Source organism: Curcuma longa, chromosome 1 (genome assembly GCF_044706935.1).
Source record: "Curcuma longa cultivar G26 ecotype Majalengka, Jawa Barat chromosome 1, ITB_CL_G26_1.1, whole genome shotgun sequence".
NCBI lineage: Eukaryota > Viridiplantae > Streptophyta > Magnoliopsida > Zingiberales > Zingiberaceae > Curcuma > Curcuma longa.
Genome location: NC_133861.1, coordinates 14,136,772 through 14,158,230, shown reverse-complemented (window position 1 = coordinate 14,158,230; position 21,459 = coordinate 14,136,772). Strand labels below are relative to the sequence as shown.

Sequence of the window (21,459 nt, the reverse complement as noted above, 5' to 3'; positions counted from 1 at the left end):
ATTACAAATTTATGAATTAATGTCATTATGAAAATTGATTATTTATAACGATTAGCTCCAAGTTCAGTTTTTTTCGTTAGGTGATAGTTTATATTTAATTTTAGAAATCGGAATAAATCGAAATTGTTCCTCGAGGGACCTCTACCATATTAGTTACACGATTAATCGACGTCCCTTTTGGCATATATATCAAGGGCACTCTGAGATTTCCATGGAAAATCTTAAGGAGCCAAGGATGAAGAATGCAAGATTTCTATGGAAAATTTTGAGGAGCCAAGGATCAAGAATGCAAATTGCTGATATGACGAGAAATTTATAAATGCATTTCCAACACAATGTGGATCCAATAAATTGTACATGGTAAATTAACACGACATGAAAATTGATTAGATATAAACAATCTCTCCCGTCAAAAATTGCATGGTTCTCGTAATATAAGAACAAAAAGAACGTCAACCTCGTAAAATGTTCTGACATGCATTTGCAATGGCTAACTGTTATTGTAGTTCACTGCCAAGGATTCTTCTTAACATTCTTGTTCGAATTGATCTTGGAACTTGTTTTAGGATTCTGCAAAAATAAAATAACAAATAAATGCGAAGTGATTCACTCAAAATTAAAAGTATACGAGTGCAATTTGACATACTGTTTTTTTCTTCGATTTTCCACGTATCCTATTCTTTGGTGATTTCAATTTATATATTCGAACCATCCAATGATGTGTAGTAAACACCTGGATCAAAAAGGTAAAAAACTAATTAAGTTCTATGCCATTAGAAATTCTTAATTTTTTTTATTAAGCTCAACAAAGTAGTCCTGTACTCCGCAAAACTAGAACAATCAATGAAAAAGAAAATGGTAAAAAAAATAACAATCACACTGAATCATTACTTAGCACAGAGAACTAGAGAGAAAAAAGTTACCTCTTCAAAATGCGTTAGTCTGAAATGTTTCTTCCCTATCTCTGTCCCCCTGACTCTATCAAAACCTTTACCATCTGTTTCCACAAACCTAAAATAAAAAGGTAGAATGAAAATGTACTCTAATTATAACATTGTATCAGGTCACTAGAATAGGAAAAATTCACAAACCTGTAGTATGACAACTTGTACATTAGGCAATTGAGCATTGTTGGAGTAGCATGCGCATCGATACGATACTGACCATCCCTCTATATTGACAGGAAAATAAGCACTTACAGAATCTCTTTAGCATGATTCAAGAGAACACTGATTGATGTATTCCTAAACCCAGCTATAACTGTATGAGCAGACATAGCATAGAGAGTTGTTGGAGTTCAATGGATTGACATCTTATATGATGTACCAGCACCACAGTTTGAATACCAGTAAGGAATTAGAGTTAATACTCATTATTTAGTGATATTGATAAATTTTATGCAAATTTAACAATATGTTTCATTTGGTATAACAGGGTTGCAATGCAGTACTGTATTTTATTCATGTCATACTATGCTAAGGTATTGACAATCTGTCAATCTTTTCAAAACAATGTGAAGATAACAATAAGCAATGTATTATTTGCAGCAATACAAGATGGATCTTGGACACTCACAAGATAATCAGGCTCCCTGATATGTGGAAACACACCGCCTCCAATTCGAACCATCCACAAGAATTTGTTGATGTCATCACTTGGGTAGCCCACAAGACCTGCTCATAGAAATAAAAAACTAGAAATTAAAGATACAAAGATGCAAATTTGAATTTATTTAGATCTCATTTCAGTACACAAACCTCCAAAAACAACAAGAACATATTTGACATCCAGGGAATTGAAGATCTCCCAAGCTGGCTTCTCTGGTGAGGACATAGCAGTACCAACTGTTGCAATGTGAGTGTTATTCCAGGTATTATTGTCGACAATGACAGTGCGGTTTGCCATTGCAGTTGTTTGATAACCATAGTCCCACCAAGATGCAACCTGTAAAATAATTAAGAAACTTACTTTGGAACTTGCGGAATGTGTGATTTTAAAAACAAATACATAGAGGATACAATGAGTATTATTCCAGGTATATTGTCAACAATGACAGTCACAGTTGTTTGACATCAATTGTCTAGATCCACTCCACATCAAATTGCTAGTATGTACATGTTCATATATGGAACCTCAAGAACACACAATGAGCATGCACTACAAAGTGGAAGTTGCTTTCTTACAAGCAACTTTAAATAACCAGACAATAATGCTAAGTTTGCACATTTGACTACTGCTCTCATATAAAATGATTTATCTACAATTATAAAAATATATATATAATTCAATTTCAATCTAAAAGCATAACCAATTTCCTTTTTGCAAGATGACAAACTTAGGCAAGAAGCGCATGAACATTCATGATACATGTACGAAATAGAAAGGAAAGGAGAGAGAAATAACCTTATCATCTACATCAGTGTTATGCTTTAACCACGCGTATGCTTCACGAAAATCATCAAAAACATGCAGGCCATCATGGGAATGAGATGTTAGGACAATCGATGGGGCAGAATAAGCTTCTGCAGCTGCCCAGACACAATGAACCTAATAGCCAACACAAAATTTCAGTCAAGGTGAAATATCCAAATAAGACAATACCAGAAACAGAGAACATTTTATAACTATATAATAGAAGAAATACAATGTTACACATTCTTCAATGGCTATGCATTCTGCATTCTTCAAGGTTTATAATTGGGTTGGATCCTCGTGTTTTGCCAGGAGTTTTGAGTTCCTTAGGATTTATTTATGTTTCATCCTCGTCACAGTAATCCCCACACCCAAACACCTCTCTCTCTCTCTCATCTCTCATCTCTCACATCTTGCTTTGTGCCTAGATCGTGAGCCAGATGTGGTCCTTCAATCTGCTGGAATGTGGTGACCCTCCGGTAATCCTAGATTCTCTCTCTCTTTCCCTCCCTTGATCCCTTGTTTCATGCTTGTGCTGCCCCTTTTGCGCTTTGGATCTGAACACCAACCACCCATCAACCAACAGCGAACGATGGTGCCACTTTTCCCCTCCAGCGGTCCTAGGAGCTCTCTCCTCTCCCAAGATCTTGTCTCTTTTTGGTCTCTCTCACTCTTTCGTACCATTCCCTCTCCCAATGGCCACCCTTCGTGCGGACACTGGCAAGCAGTCAAAGACCTTGAAGCAATGCCTGCGGATAGGGCTCCACTTTTTCTTCCATTCCAGATCTAGTGAGCAGATCTGATTTTTATTTTTCCAACCAGTTCTGATAGTATCAGGCGAGTAAACCTTAGGTCCTTCCTGTTGTAATTCCTTATTTCTGCTAGATTTTGAATTGTCCTCCTTCCCTAGGTTGATTATTGTTTCATTGCTCCCAATTTGGAACAATCTCCATCTCCATCCGTGTTCAAATATCTTTGTGGTAAGAACGAGTTGGTTCTCTTCCCTTGCTTGTATTGCTGAATGGCTCTCTATTCCATACCTAATTCCAATAGTCTGTCTAAATTGGTTTTGATATGAGGCTTCCCATTGTCTAACCCCCTTTTATTGCTTCCTTGGTTAAGGGAGTTGTGGGGTAAGAGTTCCATTTGCTTTTAGATATTTTTTTGATTATTTTGATTGTTAATGTTGGTTCAAGACTGATGGGTACATTCATTGTTCTTGGATGCCCTTGTGAACTGAATTTTTTTAATCCTAATTGTCTCAGTTGTTTTATGTTAAAGCAAATGTTCAAATGTGATAACGCAGATAATATATGTGTAGTTAGAATAAGTAATATAAAGACTGAATGATAATTTGCTTCAGTGAAACTTCAATGCTTAAATGTAAATCACAACACCTTTTAACACAAAATCTTAAATAAGCCAATTTTATACTCAGTTTTATGTTTCCATGGCCTCTAATTTTGTAGAACGGGTATTTAGGATCCTAGTCAGTTTCAGCTAGAGTTAGAGATGCGTAGAGATACTCAAACATGCTCAAAATTGATTTCTTTCATTTCTTCTTATCATTTTACTTTCACGCATCTTGATTTAATTTCATATGTAGAAATGATATTTTTCTTATAGTACTTTTCTTTCTTTATACGAGACATTCTTGCCTATACTTGAACCTTGTGATGTTACTTTGACAAATGGATAAGATGTATATTTATCTATTTAGTCATACATTGATCACTATCTTGTGTTATTCCTTTTTGTCATGCATATGATTGTGGTCTTCTAGCAACTTGTCACCAGGAGAGGCACTTCCTTGTACATGGAGGCATATCTCATGTCGTGACAGTAAAACTTTGAACATGTCAGGAAATAACAGTTATCCATAACTTCAGATGTAAAAATTAAATCCTTGAGTGATAGCACATCATTTTCATATAACAAGGAGTTCAGGAAGGTTAAGATAAGGAATAATTTGTTTATTGTTAGCTTAAATGTTAATCATTATACTAGAAATAGAACAAGAGATTTGCATACCACATAAAAGGCTCCAAGAATGATCAGTAGGAGAATGGCAATTGCAGAAGCCTCCAAAGGCAGTACCAGAAGTTTCTTAGCATTTATAGGTTTATTAGACACCTTATCTGCGTTTTCTTTTCCTTTCTCCTTAATTTCTTTTCCTTTCTCCAAATTTTTTTTATCTTTCTTCCTATGCTTCTCTGATGGTCTTTCCTTTGCAGTAGTTTCAGTTTTTTCTGTTGGACTGCTGTTATCAACCTTTGTTGGTTCATCTTGAGTGCCACGGTTAGTATCCCCTGCCTTGAATTCATATCATAATTACAGATATCAAAAAAGGGCATCTGACAAAAAATCATACTTCCAATTTTTGAGAAATAAGAACAAGTGATAAATTCATCGACATACATCAGAAGGTGAAGCTTCAAATAATTTAGGAAGTTGAAATTTGATAGAACGTGTGAAGGCATCAAAGGCTTCTGAGAGAGCAATGCCAGACATAATGCATGCAGCAGGAGCCAAAACGAGCATAAGACGTACCTGATGAAATCATTGAAGGCAATGAGAAAGGTGGCAGTTCTACAAATAACAAGTAACATTGACTAGGAGAAATTGTGCCACTTACCATAACTCCAGAAAAATATACGGAGGTTGCTATATACAAAATCACAAATGAGCTAGCATCAGAGAGAGGTAAAAAGCATGCCTGGAACACATTGAAAAAAAATATGATGTTTCAGCAAAATTAATAGACTGTTACGAGAATGCATAATTTTTTTAGAAAGATCCTGATCTTTATGCTAAGAGATAAAGTGTCTAGAAAAATAAATACAAGTTACACAAGTAAAACAAAGTAGAAATTACTGAGAGTAAAAAATATATAATTAGATTAATTATATTTGCAATTGTTAGCTAGATAAAATTAGTAGGCTCTACCTTGCCCATAAAAATGAGGGCAGTAAATTCGGGATGGTTCATTAACTTGATTGGTCTGATTGCTCTAAGATATAGTAAGTGGCAACTGACTGATATAGCAGGATCTTATCACATGAATCAATTGAACAAATGAAATTTCTGTATATAACTGTTGTAATTTAAAAGCTTCAAACAGAGAATTTCAAGTATACAACTCATGTAATGGAAGAAATAGAATGAAGAACATGGATTATATGCAGTACAAAATATTTTTCCAGTTTGACAACGCCAAAACGTAAAATGAAAAAACTTTAATGAAATAAAATGAACGAGCACACATTTCAAAACAATACAATCATGATACATAAGTTGAAACTAAAAAAAACCAATTTATAGAGGAAAAAAAACTTACAACAATGCCAGCTGGAACCAAGAAAGCCAACACATTGATGTCCATGAAATAAGAAGGCCATGTTGGTGGCTGATGTTCACTAACACTGGCAATGATCGGTATGTACTTGCTTGCATAAGTTCTGTTCGCGAGGAAAGGAGGATTAAGATAGATTTTTGCAGTCTCTGAATTTAGATTGTACAATATTTGATAACCATAATAAATTCTTAGCGTCCGTTCTTGAATTCATGCTTATTTGATTAATTTTACTGTTCTTCGTATGCAGGTTGTGATTCTATATGTCTATGATGTGCAGCACATCCAGTTCAAAGTGTTTTACTGTTAGTTTGAAGGTTGTTAATATCTAGAAGTTCAAGTTGTTTCTTACCTAATCCTAGAGACAGCTTTTTGCTTAAATTCCTATGATTATTTTGCTTGATGTGGAATTTTTTAATATTAGTATGTAGTGAACCAACAGACAGATTGTGAATATTATTCATTGCTCAGTAACGCACATGATTGACATAACATGTGGCATGTAATATAACATGTAAGTTTTGTTGATTATCAGAAAATATTGGTACAGCATGTTGACCACCAGCCAATTTAAGCTAAATGGACCTAACTTGAGGGTTGTTCCTCCATCAAATTTCTCATGAGTTAGGCCAAGAAAGCCACTGTCCATTGCTAACTTTTATTATGACTCATACTTTCAGAACTAAATCACAGATGGCAAATATTTTTTACATATTTTATACAAATGTATGATGATGAATATAACTGAAAGATTAGTAATGCATTCTCAGTAAATTTCCTTGTAAAAATAATCTTAACAATTACATTAAAAACAACTAGCAAGCAATGAGTTCCAACTATTTACAAATTCACCAAATGTCGGTACTAATTGAAATGTCACTAATGTTATCATTAACTCAGAAGCTTACGGATCAAGAAGACTCAAGCTACGTCCACTCCAACCTTTTGTTGGGCTAGAGGCAACCAATGCTATGAGGATAGCTAAAACTGCAAAGCAAACAGCACTGAAGGGGGAAGAAACATAGAAGAAATAGTTACATGATAACACATTTATAAAACAAAAATTATAAACGGCCATAAGAATAATGAAAGCTTACATGCCAATTGTAACAACAAGTGTCATAGCCACTTTAAACATCTTAGGAGATAATATTCCCTTGATGTAATAAACTAAAGCAACGACATGAAGGATGATGAAAACCTGCAGATTAGAGACCAAATCAACATAAACACATATTGGATTTTAGAAACTACATATTTAATGTTGCTTATAAATACAGGGGTAATATAATCTCTTCTATCATAGTACCACAAAATGTATCATATTGGATTCTAACAAAATTCATCTTGGAAGTATTAGAATTTAAAATGTATAAAAATATCCATGGTTCAAAATGAAATATACACCTCTTGGCATTTGACCTAATAAGACTATAGATATGTCATGTAAACAGTAAAGTGGTAGAAGGTCTGACCGTAACTATTAATACTAATAGTGCAATTTTTAATGAAGTTAACATCAGCCATGTATCATGTACGATGAATGAACTAACAAAGTTTTGCTACTAACATGCTGGAATTTCCATAAAGCATATAAAAAGAGAACAACATGAGAGGTTTATGTAAAGTAGATCTGGCACTGAGCTACAAACCAAAAATGAAGCAAAATGCTCAGATGTCATCACCGCATTGAAACCAACCACAGGCACCAAGGAAGCTAATAGTGTTCCTAGAACAACCTGCAAAGTATAGTAGTTTTGTATTACAAAAATAGCACCTCTTTCTTAAAAAAAAAAACAATTGATGTATTAGAATTAGATGACAGCTAAGCAAACAGTTTCATGTTAAGTGCAAAAACTTACAAGAGGAGCATAAGCAATGTACAAACGTGAAGAGTAACGGCCAGTTACAATGCAGAGAAGGACGTGCATTGGAATAAGGTTAATAATGAACGTATAGCCTCCCCAAGAGCACACCTTTAAAACACATCAAACTATTATATACTCTACTTAGAAGGTGAGTCAATGAATAAATGTATGAGTGTGTTTTACCATGTAGAAGTACGATAGAGCATTCAGGGTGGCATAAAAGAGGGATCCAGTATTCAGTGTCTGCATAAACTTCTTGATATCAGAATAGTTGACAAAATGTTAAAACCCATACAGAAAATTTGGCACAGAATTGGCTAATTGAGCTATTCAGCTCTCTCTCTCTCTTTGCATAAAACGAGCATGAATCTCAGTATAGAGTACAACTAGATCTGTACCTTGATATAAAGATAAAAAGTGAAAATTAGGGCAAATATTGCAACAGCTTCATTGTCATAGCTTCCAGCCACAGATCGTGAAATATATGAGGGGACCTGCACAGAGAGGAGAAAGATATAATCTTTTTCTATATTAAAAGACTATACTAAATGTGAAAATGCAGCACAAGCAAGAAATTGCCCTTCTAAAACCTAACTAGGAAGAAAATTCAATATTTTCTAGCTTATATGCAAATGATATTACTAAAATGCTACCTAGGAGACCAAGAATTCCAGTATTATTACATAAAACATAATCATATTTATTTTAAAAAAGCTATAAGAAGACATGGTTAAACTTGTGCATTCTTTTCACAAAATATGGTTGGTTACAACTAATCGACATGAGCACAATAAGAACATGATTACCATTGCCAATAGGGCTGCTGCAGTCAAACCAGCTCCAGTTCCCTTGACTTCCTGCAATTCTCGTCAGAATAATAGGAAAACAAGTAACTATCAAAATCTTTACAAATATCATTATGAAAAGTAAGAACAACAAATAGATGAGAGGGTGCCTTTGTGAGAAAATATGTAGCCCATGCTGCATTAGCTGAGAAAATAGGAGCTGTGAATACACAGACAGTCTCCACTGATAGAGGAATGTTCAAGTTATTCAGCAGCCTGAAATCGTGAAACAAGAAATGCACCGATTACTTAAATAGCATTCCAATGAATTATAACTTTTCATGATTAACAATATCCAACAAACATACCACCATATGGAACCAGCTGTTAGTGTTAAACCAGGGTAAACAGTTCCACCAATTACACGACCAAGGGGATACCTGTCAAGGAGCACTAACAACATGAGTTCAAAAACAAATATCAAGCTTGGATTTCCTGCAATAAGTCAACATGTTCTCTGAGATAGTACCAGGTTCGATCATCAAACCAATTCCAAAAGTCGTAAATTCCATTCTTTGTGAGAAACTGAAAATGGTTCATATGAAGACAGTATAAGATGCATATTCTGAGAGACATAATTTTAGACAATTGACTAGAAAAGGTGGTATGCTGAGTGTATGAACTCCAACACGTCCCAGTTTGCAGATATAATGGCCAATGATATCTTGTTGTCAAGTGCCTGGGCATGACAGTGTATCTTTTTTCATAAAATGTAATGAGCAAGATTTCAGAAAGTGTATGGGGGAAGTATAAATCAATTCTAATAGTCATAAAATTCAACCTTAAAATAGGCCAATAGTAGAACTGTAACTGGATAATTTTAATCTTATAAGTAGTCTTATTTAGAACTGTGACACTAAAAAATTTAAGAGGAGTCCTATCAATCATCATCTCGTTTTAAACAAAATACTAGGAGCAAGAAGAGATATATAAGTGAAAAAAAAAAAAAGAAAGTGAAAAGAATCAAACCTGAGTGACTCTGTAATTGAAATACGGATCGAACTCGTGAATCACACTCTCATACTTGATGACCTAGAATATGAATTTAAACAACAAACAAATGCAACACTGAATCATCACCCACTATTAGCTCAAAATCAACTGCATGTCTCCACTCCAGTATTGCGTCCTCACTTCAGATCTAGATTGGAGGTCATCGATCAATGAGAAGTAAGACTTACCGAGAAGAGGCGGATCGAGAAGGCTAGGGTTCCAATCAGGAGGAGAATGAATACTCCGAGAACACCCCCAAAGGCCTTCCGCAGGGATCCTTCCCCTTTTGCTTCGGAGGGATCCGCCATTGACGGCTGGGTCAAGCACGGGAGCAGACGATGGGAGGCAGGAGAAGACTGCAGACCCAACGAAGACTATTTCAGAGTTTCGGATTTAATTCATCGAAGGGATCCCGGCCCGAAATCTCGTTATATACCTCCGCAGTTGTTATTGCCGTCGGATTCAATTCAGTCCAAGTTTCATAAAAGGCGTTCACCACGTACGATCATCACGGATTTGTTCATACGGTTGAGATTGAGAGTTTGGGGGCATTGTACAGGTCTAAATTAGTGGAGAGCTTGTGCAGGATTTCTGTCGACTGGCAGATAGATACCGTTCAGAGTTTTAAATAAGAACAGAACGCGCATCTTGCCGAGGACGTGGATGATCTTGACCGTTCATTCAGGACCCCTCGTGATCGTATCCGTCCGTTTTCTTGACGGAGCGAGGAGATGCGACTAAGACATCATTCTGTCGATGCTCATTCTGAAAAGTGAGAGAGCTGGCCGTGGGCTTCTTTTCTTATTTGTTTTTTCTTTTTTGTAAAAATAAAGAAGCACAATTATAGTTGAAATTTTGATAATTCTAAAAATAAATTAATTTCTAAATTATCTATTATTTTTATTCCTGAAAATTAATAATGTCCAAACTTATTTATCTTATATATTTTTTAATTTCAAACAAATATAAGTATCCGGAGCTAGCTTTTATATACAGACTTCAATCCAATTACAAATGGTGTGTTGCACTATCTCATATTCAAAATAAAATGCCATAAGCAAACCAACAAATATCACCCTGAAAATTAGAAGGCTGCTCATTTTCACTAAGACTAGACGTTCAACATTTGGATTCAAGCTCCAGATCATACGACTCCTTATTAGCAAGAATTGCCGTATGGAATGCTTCATAAGCAACTTCATAAAATAGATACAATTTCAGGTTGTGATTGGACAACAACAACAAGAACAAAAAACATCCTCCTTGAATCTAAGACTTAGTAATGACTTCTAAACCTCATGCTATCGAAGCTAGCTGACACCTTAGAAGAACATGAGTTCACCCCATAATATAATAAGGGCAAATCAAGTAATGTAGGTTCAGATATATATCATAATAGCTACAGCTAATATCAGAGACGATACCTGTCAATATTAGACAATTGATAAGTAAATAAGAGCTAGCATCAGTTGTTTTATTGAAATTTAACAACCGTTCATCCCAATGAAGTAGGAAGAGTGTGCGTATATATACTGATAAACTAGCCGACTCTGCATTCTGATCGATGATCACCAGCGATCACCAATTCACCTTTTCTCCTTAATTCATAAGTCCACTGATATTTAATACATACTAACGCAAATGAATTAATTTGGGATCATGGAAGCTCGTGAGGTGGTCACGAGTGTTGATCTCGACAGCTCTTTAACATTCCTACTAGCCTTTTACATGCCTCTGTATAAAGATCTCCAAACTAAGGTTTTGGCTTGCAGGCTTACACGTCCGTGGGTTGCAACTCTCACCCTGTTTCTTAATCCTCACGTCCTTAGATATGTGGGCTCGATGGCAACCTTGGCCACCATTTGCAGTTACGTCGATCCATCTTTTATCTTTTTGGCTTGTATGATCACGTACGATGGGAAAAGCAGTCTAATCAGAGCATGTTCACTGCCACTTTAATCAGGCTTTTGTGCAGCATGGCATCCCAATAAATTGGGAGGTTCTTCCCCCCTATGTAGTGGCATTAATTACTGAACTTTTCATCGCCTTTTCGGCATCCATAAATTAAGGAGGGAGCGATTTGATGCCACCATACGAGCCAGCTCCTTGGAGATAGTTACTAAACAAAGGAGGTTTCATGGCTTCGTGCTCTAAACTTTCTGCTGCAGGAGACCAAGAATCAAGCCTCGTGCTCTGCAAGGTAATTATCATTGATGCACGCTAATTTACTTTGTGGGATAATTTAATTATAGCAATATATCCACTGATAAAAAAAATAGCAGTCTGACGATGAAGCACCAGTTGTTATATGTAAATTTAAGAGGAAGTTGATATCAACTCAAGCACCTCTGCTCTAATTAACCCTTTCTGATTATTTAAAAAAAAAGTTCCTTCGCTACATAAGATATGATCTCCTCGTTGAGTTCATATATGTATGCGAATGTGAGCGTCTGTGTGCACAGTGCACATCATAAAAGGTAGGGAAGAAAACATATATTATCAGGAGAGTTGATGCGAGGGTGCTTACTTATCAAACCTCATCTCCATATAGATATATACTTGTTCATAGTTAAGTTCAGCTTGTCTTGATTTGGATGAGTGAATTGTAGTTAATTATTGGAGAGTACTGAATAGAGATGATGAAACCAAACTGTGCACGCAGTATAGCAGTGTAGGTACTTTTCATTTAATCTGTTCTGAACTAATTACATTTCAAAATTTTCTTCACTGTTAATGATGATATCACTATAACCAGGTGAGCCAGGTGCAAAATCAACCGCTTCAAAGAGCCTCGTCCGACGTCGGAATGATCAAGATGATCATCGCCACTAAGACGATCATTGACGAGGCCGATGAGTGCAAGAACAAGAAGATGAGCAATTGTACAGTAGTTTGCGATCTCGACGGAGCTGCTGAGAGCGTGAGATGCGAGTGCTGCGGGATGTGGGAGGACTGCACGCCCACCTACATCCGTCGGATCAAGGAGCAATTCCACGGCAAGTGGATCTGCGGCCTCTGCTCCGAGGCCGTCAAGGAGCAGATGAAGAGAGCCAAACATAATACGAAGGAACAGGCGCTGGAGACGCACATGTCACACTGCAGCAAGTTCAACAGGACAGTCAGACTCAACCCCAAGCTCTCCCTGGCAGTGGCCATGAGGGATATCGCGAGGAAGAACTCCGAACGCAGAACGAACAGTGAAGGGATGCCCAACGAGCTTGTGAGGCCCATCAGCTGTGGCCCGAGGTTGGATTTCGATCACAAGCAAGCACAGATACAGTGATGAGGCATACCGCATACGCATATATTTCGAGCTCTAGCTAGTTGTTATGGTTATGGCATATGATCATAGATAGCGTCTCAGTCTCCTTGGATCGTCTGTACACTTGATGATCAGTCGGTTTGCCAAATTGCCTGTACTTCCAAGAAGATCTTTTAAATTAGCTAGAATCAAGCACTAGTTAAGATTTATGAACTAATCGCTAATTGAAAGATCTTGTAGGAAATAGATTAATTAACCCATTTTCTCGACGGTAATTAAAATTAATCAAATTTGATGTGCATTATATTATTTTGCTGATTGTTGTCCATCTAATACGGAGTATACCAATAGCTACAGGACTAATCCACTAATTAGAGCATATTGATATGATATTGAATTTTAAAAAGAAAATAAAAAAGAAGGCAAAGGAGATTTAATATGAACAAAAAAGGAGAAAAAAATGCTGTGAGGGTGGATCGAACATGGTACCGCACAAATAAAGGGCATTGCTCTTCAACAGTAGTGCCATGCGAGCTAATATTGAATGAGTAGTAGATTTTGAAAAAAAATAAAAAGAGAATGTTAAGCAAATTTAATTACAAATTTTAAACAAAAAAGGGAAAATGCGGTGAGCGTGGATCGAACACGCGACCTTCAGATCTTCAGTCTGACGCTCTCCCAACTGAGCTATCCCCGCTGTTGTCTTAAACTATAAATTTATAGATATAAATAAAAATATTAAAATTGTAGAGGAAAAGAAAAGGTAAATGCAGTGCTCAGCTCTGAACGCCGTAGGCCAGATCGATTCCAAGGCATGCCATCATCATCGCTCCCTTACCCTTTTGCTTTTCCCGCTTCTTTATCCCTCTGTCGCTGTCCCTCGTCCCCTCCATGCGTCTCCCCCTACCCCAGACGCCATGCTTCCTCCCCCAGAGTTCCGTGCGCCGCCGCCCTCACCCGTCGCCGGCGCACATCACGCGCCTGGAGACGGCGAGGAGCTCGCCGGTTTCCTCGCTCAGTTCCTCCGCGTCCCCAAACTCAACCTCCCGCACCACATCTTCCCCCAGGAAGCCACGCTATGGGACCCGGCGGAGATCGACTTCCGAACCCTGATATCGCCGGATGCGGGCCGATCCGAGGCGGATCTGCTCAAGTCCGCGGCCGCGGCCTTCGGCTGTTTCCGGCTTGCGAACCACGGTATCCCGCCGGGACTGATCGCGGCGGTCAGAGGGGCCGCGGCGTTGGCATTCCGGATGCCACCCGAGGAGAAGGAGAAGGCGAAGGTGGCGAAGTTGCTGGAGAGGAGTTGGGGTTTTGAAGCGGAGGAGGTAGGGGAGGACGAAGAGTTCTTCTGGTGGTGCGGCGCAGAAACTTTGCCACACAGCTTTAATGACCTGCAGTAATCATCAATCCAAAGTCCAATCTACCTCCTTTATTCATAAACATCAAAATTAAACAACCAATTCACTTTATTTCTTTCCTAGAGATAAATTGCAAGAGTTATGGAGAGAAATCGAGAAGATAGCGGGCAAAATCGAAGATGTTTTATCGGATGACGATACAAATATGAAGAATGCCCAGCTGCTGAAACTGAGAAACGAGGGTGCAGAAGGCTCCTTGATTCGCCTTCTGAAGCATGCTCCAAGCGGAAGGCATAACGCGGGAATAATTAAGCATGAGTTGCTGAGAATGCTGGTAAGGAGCTGGAGCTGCTCATGCTGTTTGAGTCTGCATCTGGCAGGAGGGGCTTCCGAATTCCATGTCTACTCCAAGAGGGGTTGGTACCGATTTCGTGCGGGTCATTCGGCCGCTCTCATTGTCACCGTCGGCGATCAACTTCAGGTAATTATTCCACCGTCGGAGAAGGCGAATCGCCATTATCGTTGCCATTAACTGATTGATTTTCCGTGGGCCATTTATGTTGCGTAGGCTTGTAGTCGTGGGATGTACAAACATGTTGTCGGGAAGCCTGTTTTGGCTCAAGGAGACGATGGAGATTGCATTTCCATGGCATTTCACTGCGTGCATGGCGGGGGCAGTAAAGCATCACAGGGTGGAAAGACTGTCACGCTCATGGAACAAATCATGGTGGCAGCAATCCTGGCAATCCTCTACTGCTTCTTAGTCTCTTGATCCTTGAATTGTGATTTAGCTAAAAGCATGGCGGCGATATATTTGTTTGTGTTTATGTAAGGTTTGATTTTTCTAGCGCGTGTATACGTCTGTTCTGATGTTATATTCTGAGTGTATTTGAAAGGATGAACCATGTTTGATGCTCAAGGACGAAAACAGCACCAAAAGTGAATTGTGGGTCAGAAAAAGAAGAATAAAAAAATAATAGTCGGACATCTCCTTTGACACAAAAGTACCGACATCAAGTCATCAAACAAAAGAAAACACTCAAAAGGCCTTACCATCATAAATAAATTCTGATGTGAAAAAAAGGAAACAAAAAGAAAAACACAAGTCTAACTCTAAGTTAACATTGTAAAGAGGATGAGTCAAATAATTATAAAAAGTACTGATAAAACACCGCCACCAGAAGAACTATGCAACTGACTTCTCTATTAGACTGCTAATGCTGGCTCTTGTCCGATCATCTATACTGGTGGTAAACAGGGTTGTACATGAGGCTCTCCGCGTACTTCACCAGGTCCTTGGGATGTGGGTACCGACTCGCCAATCCTTAAAGGAAAATAGATAGTTTAGCGCAGATTAAGGTAGATTTATTATGCATTCAGAATAAGAGATGAAGAAGAAACTCACCAAGTTCATATGCTTTTGCTGCAACATTCGCAGCAATATGAGCAGATATCTTCCTAATGTTTGAGAATGGTGGGTAGACCATTCCTTTGTCCAAGTTCTCCTGCGTCACCTGTTGAGCTAAAGCTTCCGCTGTCCAACAAAAGTTACCACAATCATACAACTTTCCATAGTTTTGTGGAATATATGGAAAAGTAAAATTCGAAGTTGATTAAACATGTTCCCCATGGGTTTATGGTATATGGAACAATTTCGAAATATTCATATACAAAAATATAAATATAGAAACGGTTGATTCAGCTTGTGAACTTACAGGCTGCAAGCAGCATGTCGTCGTGCACACGGGTTGCTCCGGAGATCACCAAGCCAAGGCCAAATCCCGGGAAGATGTAGGCATTATTTGACTGGAAGAATGTGAAACACCAAAGGTTAGTTTGTAACAAATAAAAATTTTCATATTGATATAAGTTGTTCATGTTGAGAACAAAATTCAAACCTGTCCTGGCACAAGAACTTTTCCATCGTATTCAATTGGATCAAATGGACTCCCACTAGCAAATATTGCTCGACCCTGTGAATGAAAGCCAAAGTCTTCAGTAACAGAAGTTAACTGCCATAGAAAATCATGAATACGAATTATGCAACTGTTGCTGCAAAAAAGGTGGAGGAAGCTTACCTTACTCCACGTATATGCCTCTTCTGCACTACATTCTGACTGAGAGGTAGGGTTGGATAGAGCCAAAATTATGGGTTTCTGTAATCAATGCAAGGGAACCCGTGGATTGAATCTGAAACTCTGTGAATATAATTCCGGTAAGGATTTAGTAGAGGTCTGACTGTAGAAGCTAACCTCATTAAACGTAGCCATCGCTTCAACTACTTCTTTTGTGAAAGTTTTTCCCACTCCAGATGACCCAATAAGAATAGTGGGCTTGATAGCCTAAGAAATTGAACGGGAACAAATGAAGGAATATTCGGAAACTAGTGTAGGCAAATTTACAAGCAGAAAGTCCACTTAAATTTGCACAAACTTCAGACAGCAAAAATAAGATAAAGTGCTAGTGTTCTATATATATATATATATATATATATATATATATATATATATATATATAAATGAAAACATGACCACTAGAGAAACCACTTTAAAAGAGTAAACCTGAGTCGGAGAAAGCATTCTAGTCATCAATCATCAACAATGATATAGCTTAAGAGTCACGCATAGTAAGAGAAAATATACAAGAGCATGATAGGCATTTAGCACATGAAACCACCTGCCAAGAAACCAGAATGACACATGAGGCTGCAATACCTTGATAGCATCTAAAAGATTATTGACAGGCTCATGATTATGCGCCCAAGGTTGCTTAAAGTGTTGAAGGGAATCCTTGCGCGAGCTCACAATTAAGCCCTGGAAAGGGTATCACAATGCAAACAATGAACAACAAAGTAAAACAATTTAAAGTTGTCTGCTGGCAATAAGTATAACCAAGGTCCAAGATTCTCTTCCTTACCTTAGAATCAACCATCCATATCTTCTTGCGAGTCTCTTCCAATGGAGCTTTTGTCTACAACAGCCAAATGAGCCAGTATGTAAAATCATCAGAACATCCAAAATGTAGTTCATGCACATAATAAATAGACTAAGTTCAAAACCTGCTTTGACATCTCCAGAGCTATGAGTTCTGCAATACCAGTACCAGCCTGTATTGATAATCAGAATAAGGAAAAGATTCAAAGAAGTATTGATAGTATAAACAGAACAAATATTTAACTGAGATTAGTTCAGTTAATATACTCTTGAAACATGTAATTAAAGTCACATAACATGCAACATGAACACTCAAACACTAAGTAGCATAGCAGAAATTATGGCAAACAGTACATTTCAATCTAAACCACAAAATTGGAAAAAATCATCTTCTACCCTCTTTCAAAAAGCAGAAGCCAACCTAATAAATAAAATCCTAATAGGCATGATCTTCCTATATCTATTTCTCATATAATTATTTGCATCACAAGATTTGTAAAATGAAATACAAGGACGAAGCATAGGTAAATAAGAATTCATACTCCCAGAATGGGAAACTAGGATGTTCACAGGCAAATACACAAGTCAACAAAATCAAAGTCAAACACATTCAATAGGCCAAATCAACCAATTGAGATTAGGAGTAAAACCTCCCCAGCACCGAGGAATAAGAAACTGTGCTCTGCCAATGTTCCACCAACTATTTTTAAAGCACCAAAAAGCCCAGCAAGCACAACAGAAGCTGTGCCCTGAAATGAAAATAAGCATATTGAATGGTTCATAAACATGTGGAGATAATATAATGTGAGTGAATAAAGTTAAACAATTTCAAAGAACTATAAAGGAAGATCCTGAAGTCTAAAATAGTATAGCTAAAATCAATTACCTGTATATCATCATTGAAGACAAGATGTGTTTTGCGATATTTGGCAAGGAGTTCAAATGCATTATGGTTGGCAAAGTCTTCGAACTGAAAATATAACACAACATATTTGAGATCAAAATAACATAAATAGGAAACAAACAGCAAATCTGCAACCACGAAGACTTGATCCAGTCACTGACCTGAATTAGTACTTTTTCTCCATATCTCTGTTTCACAGCATTCATGAATTCCTCTAGTAACTCTGCGTATTCCTAAAGACAAGGAGAAAATCAGTCTGACAGAAGTTTACATAAATTAGGAGAAATAAAACATATGCTTCCAGACAGTACTTGGCCAGTAGCCCTTCTTCGCCTCAATCCAATATAAAATTCATCATTAAGTAACTGTTCGTTGTTGGTCCCCACGTCAATAGTGACAGGCAAACACTGCAAATTATCAATTTGTTTTAAGAACAAGAAAGCTAGAACGTTCCACAGAAACTAGCATGTGAAAAAAATTATATATAACAAGAATCATACAGAAATAAAAGGCTAAAATACAACTTACAGCAGATGGACGGACTCCACCAAGAGCAGTATATAAAGCAAGTTTGCCCACAGGAATTCCCATGCCCTAGAAAATTGCAATTTAACAAGTTGAAAGTTCATATGAAAAAGATCCCAACATAATGGTTTGTATGTCAGGACTGAATTAAATCTGAGTATAATATTACCTGGCATCCAAGATCCCCAAGACCCAAGATTCGCTCACCATCTGTGATCACAATAACTTGAATATTCCTTTCAGGCCAGTTTCTCAGTACCTCAAGAATCCTTCCTCTGAAAACTCAATTTATTCCATAAATTTCAGTAATTGGATTAAGAAGCAAGTCAAGCAACATAATAACTTACTTCTCATTCAAACTGATATAGAGGCCTTGAGGATGCCTAAAGATAGAGCCGTACTTCTGGCATGCCTCGCCAACAGTAGGCGTATAAACAATTGGAAGCAATTCTTCCACGTGGTCAATGAGGAGTTTGTAAAAGAGCTTCTCATTCAGCTCCTGAAGATAAAATCATACAGATACCAAATGAGGTTGGAAATAATTCGAACCAATTACTAATGAAGATTAAATGCCAGTTATGTTGGGTACCTGAAGATCCATCATGGCCATATAACGTTGCAAGGGTACCTGGTATTGACGAAGATTGTGCATGATCTTTTTCTCCTGTAAGAAAAAGATGCAAATTTCAAACTCATAACAGAATTGTTTTACTTCTTCTTAGGTAATTCTAAATACATACAAACCTGAAGCTCTTGAGAAACACATGTTGGAGGCAAGAGACCTCGCAAATAGTGGGCATCTCTTTCTTTCTCATTGAATGCAAGACCTTTGTTATATTGTGGATTCCGCAACAATGTGTAACCACTAAGCAAGAAAAAAAGAAAGTGTTACGAATTTTAAAATTTCTATTTCAATTTAATTAATTTTGATTTAACATGGTTTCAGGTTTAAATTTGAAAAATAAAGTATTTGATTAATAATCAAAACTGCATGAAATTTTTAATTCAGTTTTTGTTCTCTGAATTAATTTTGGTTTATTCTGTATAAATCAACCTAGTTTAGTTTAACTTAGAGATTTAAACCAAGGCCATATCAACAAACTATTATAGAACATTTCCATTGATTGATAAAATATGATTGCATTTTGCTATCTTCTTGATAATGGTTGTTATTCCCTTATGGCATGCCCAAAAACTAATTTGCCCCACAATGTGGGGAACCAGCATTGATAAACTGTATGATATGATGGTCCTTAATTTTCTAAAAGATATATACATGATTAAGCATAGTAAGAGGAAACTCTCCAGGGAAACTTCCATCAGACTTGAAATTGAAATTAAAAAAACAATCTATGTCAAAATGAAAGGGTAAATACATGAATAGTCATTGGACTATGGAGTCCCAAAAATAAAAATTATTTCCTAATAATAAAATATTAAAACCAATTAATAAAAGCACACCATCTATGGCAACTCTGTCAAGATGACATCCAAATACCTGGTCCTAGCAATAAAAGGAGGGCATACTCTCAGCAACAGAAGAAACGACAACCCATACAATTCATGGTGGGAAGTCAACTTTCTTAATAATGGAGACTGAACCATGACATCTAAATGGCCTGCTTATCCCCTTATGGGAATTACCATAATCAAACCTAGGAAATACAAATACAGATTTGTCTTGGCCTGCACTTATACATCTATTTTAATACACCAAACAACAAAATTAAAGATTTTCAATTTATATGTCAGCATGACGATTATTCATGCATGTCTAAAATGTAAGCAATCCCAAGTGAAAATATTAAAACTTTTCAGGTCTTCAAAAGTTATTGTTAAAATCTATATTATATTTGTATCTTTCACGTAAGGAAACATAAAATTCGACTATTTATCAATTTATCGGGTGAGAATACAATATTAGTAAAAACCATACTTTCTTCTCAATAACAGCTTGCTAGAAATAATTTTCGACAAGGAAATTTGCAAACTTGGCAACGATCAAACACATTATTAAGCAATCAAATAGAATACAGTAATATATTAACAATCTCCAGGACGCAATTCGGATGAGTAAATCCAGACGAGAAGAGAAAGGATCGCCCAAATGGTCTTGGAGATGGAAACATAAAATGCACTAATGAAGTTATTCGATCGTATCTTAAAAATAAAACACCAGGAAACAACCAATATGTAACCAGATAAAACATAAAATAGACAAACAAAAAAAGAGTAATGAAAATTAAGGAAAGTAAAATTCAAACACCGAAAATAATCAACTGGAGCTTTCAAGATTGCTTTTGACAAAACAGCGTGGAATGGTTTTAACGCCCGTATTCGATATAATCTAAATGCCCAAAACTCGCAAAAAGTAAAACTCCAACGAGATCAAGAAAAAAAGAAGATGAAAAAACACAACAATCTCGAGAAAACCAACAATCAGATCCGAGCAAAAACCTGGCGACGGAGACTGTCCACGGCATCATGAACTGTTCATCCCTGTCGCCATCATGGTGTGCTATGCCTTCGACAGGTTCAACAGAGTTCAGCTCGACCTCCTTGATTGTGTTGTCCACTGCAATGCTCCTCCCGTTCATCTCCCCTCCACTCCTCGCCTGACACCGCACCGTCGCCGGAAACGGTAGAGCCACCCGCCGTGTGGGCGCCCGAAGTGAGCCTAGCAACTCGTCGCATCGCTGAGAAAACAAAACCAATCAAAACCATCCTCGCATATCGCAGGAAGAAAAAGGCCAAAAGCAACCTTTATTCGGCAAATACAAAAGAGGGCAACGCGTTAACGGAACGAAAACACACAATCACGAAACAAGGAGGGGATTGAACGGAACCAGAAAACGGCAGGAGAAGAGATTGATTACCAGAAAGCAAGCCCGATCCAACGAAAGCATGGCGACGAGGAGAGGAGGGAGAGGTGGGAGAACGAACGCCGAAGCCTTTCGCGTCTTCTCTTCCTCGATGGGCAAGGGCGATCCGTGAAACCGATTGT

General features: G+C 37.4%; 4 protein-coding genes and 1 non-coding gene across 6 annotated transcripts; 2 read left to right on the top strand and 3 right to left on the bottom strand.

Annotated features, from left to right (window-relative positions):
* Window positions 1-320: 320 nt before the first annotated feature.
* LOC141822134 (dolichyl-diphosphooligosaccharide--protein glycosyltransferase subunit STT3A-like) lies at window positions 321-9,849 on the bottom strand. The gene is made up of 23 exons (XM_074709568.1): window positions 9,659-9,849; window positions 9,447-9,509; window positions 8,947-9,002; window positions 8,786-8,857; window positions 8,588-8,693; window positions 8,439-8,489; window positions 8,031-8,126; window positions 7,816-7,875; window positions 7,627-7,740; window positions 7,417-7,503; window positions 6,862-6,965; window positions 6,673-6,768; window positions 5,750-5,870; window positions 5,048-5,128; window positions 4,831-4,962; window positions 4,444-4,725; window positions 2,404-2,547; window positions 1,758-1,944; window positions 1,576-1,673; window positions 1,092-1,171; window positions 924-1,011; window positions 647-733; window positions 321-570 (listed from the first exon to the last, which is right to left on the bottom strand). Exons 1-23 carry the CDS (start codon window positions 9,776-9,778, stop codon window positions 508-510), a joined length of 2,388 nt encoding a protein of 795 aa, XP_074565669.1. The 5' UTR covers window positions 9,779-9,849; the 3' UTR covers window positions 321-507.
* A 1,758-nt stretch (window positions 9,850-11,607) lies between these two features.
* Window positions 11,608-12,753, top strand: LOC141824660 (uncharacterized). Its single transcript, XM_074711988.1, has 2 exons — window positions 11,608-11,670; window positions 12,226-12,753. Exons 1-2 carry the CDS (start codon window positions 11,608-11,610, stop codon window positions 12,751-12,753), a joined length of 591 nt encoding a protein of 196 aa, XP_074568089.1.
* A 603-nt stretch (window positions 12,754-13,356) lies between these two features.
* Window positions 13,357-13,429, bottom strand: TRNAF-GAA (transfer RNA phenylalanine (anticodon GAA)). Its single transcript has one exon. It is a non-coding gene; the product is annotated as a tRNA-Phe (tRNA).
* Window positions 13,430-13,649: 220 nt separating this feature from the next.
* LOC141822126 (1-aminocyclopropane-1-carboxylate oxidase 2) lies at window positions 13,650-14,883 on the top strand. Its single transcript, XM_074709559.1, has 3 exons — window positions 13,650-14,131; window positions 14,217-14,574; window positions 14,662-14,883. The coding sequence occupies exons 1-3, from the start codon at window positions 13,650-13,652 to the stop codon at window positions 14,863-14,865; spliced, it is 1,044 nt and encodes a 347-aa protein (XP_074565660.1). The 3' UTR covers window positions 14,866-14,883.
* A 176-nt stretch (window positions 14,884-15,059) lies between these two features.
* On the bottom strand, window positions 15,060-21,459 carry LOC141822110 (NADP-dependent malic enzyme-like). Of its 2 annotated transcripts, XM_074709546.1 has the most exons (20): window positions 21,332-21,459; window positions 20,913-21,151; window positions 19,200-19,320; window positions 19,045-19,119; window positions 18,803-18,954; window positions 18,625-18,730; window positions 18,459-18,524; window positions 18,242-18,337; window positions 18,092-18,163; window positions 17,913-17,996; window positions 17,677-17,775; window positions 17,152-17,199; window positions 17,010-17,063; window positions 16,808-16,906; window positions 16,346-16,435; window positions 16,172-16,249; window positions 15,992-16,066; window positions 15,809-15,899; window positions 15,499-15,627; window positions 15,060-15,417 (listed from the first exon to the last, which is right to left on the bottom strand). In XM_074709546.1, exons 1-20 carry the CDS (start codon window positions 21,359-21,361, stop codon window positions 15,329-15,331), a joined length of 1,893 nt encoding a protein of 630 aa, XP_074565647.1. In that variant the 5' UTR covers window positions 21,362-21,459; the 3' UTR covers window positions 15,060-15,328. The 2 variants fall into 2 exon arrangements, with proteins under 2 accessions (XP_074565647.1, XP_074565641.1); XM_074709540.1 differs by having other exon boundaries at window positions 15,992-16,249.

Bases quoted from the DNA above. Each gene is read 5' to 3' on its own strand.
- LOC141822126 (XM_074709559.1), top strand. From the start codon at position 13,650: ATGCTTCCTCCCCCAGAGTTCCGTGCGCCGCCGCCCTCACCCGTCGCC. The intron at 14,132-14,216 runs GTAATCATCAAT...TTTCTTTCCTAG, and splicing joins CACAGCTTTAATGACCTGCA to AGATAAATTGCAAGAGTTAT. The intron at 14,575-14,661 runs GTAATTATTCCA...TATGTTGCGTAG, and splicing joins CCGTCGGCGATCAACTTCAG to GCTTGTAGTCGTGGGATGTA.
- LOC141822134 (XM_074709568.1), bottom strand. From the start codon at position 9,778: ATGGCGGATCCCTCCGAAGCAAAAGGGGAAGGATCCCTGCGGAAGGCC. The intron at 8,694-8,785 runs GTATGTTTGTTG...TCACGATTTCAG, and splicing joins ACAGCTGGTTCCATATGGTG to GCTGCTGAATAACTTGAACA. The intron at 7,741-7,815 runs GTAAAACACACT...TGTGTTTTAAAG, and splicing joins CTCTATCGTACTTCTACATG to GTGTGCTCTTGGGGAGGCTA.
- LOC141822110 (XM_074709540.1), bottom strand. From the start codon at position 21,361: ATGCTTTCGTTGGATCGGGCTTGCTTTCTG. The intron at 16,907-17,009 runs GTAAGGAAGAGA...TACCCTTTCCAG, and splicing joins TATGGATGGTTGATTCTAAG to GGCTTAATTGTGAGCTCGCG. The intron at 16,250-16,345 runs GTTAGCTTCTAC...CATTGATTACAG, and splicing joins CGATGGCTACGTTTAATGAG to AAACCCATAATTTTGGCTCT.
- LOC141824660 (XM_074711988.1), top strand. From the start codon at position 11,608: ATGGCTTCGTGCTCTAAACTTTCTGCTGCAGGAGACCAAGAATCAAGC. The intron at 11,671-12,225 runs GTAATTATCATT...CACTATAACCAG, and splicing joins CAAGCCTCGTGCTCTGCAAG to GTGAGCCAGGTGCAAAATCA.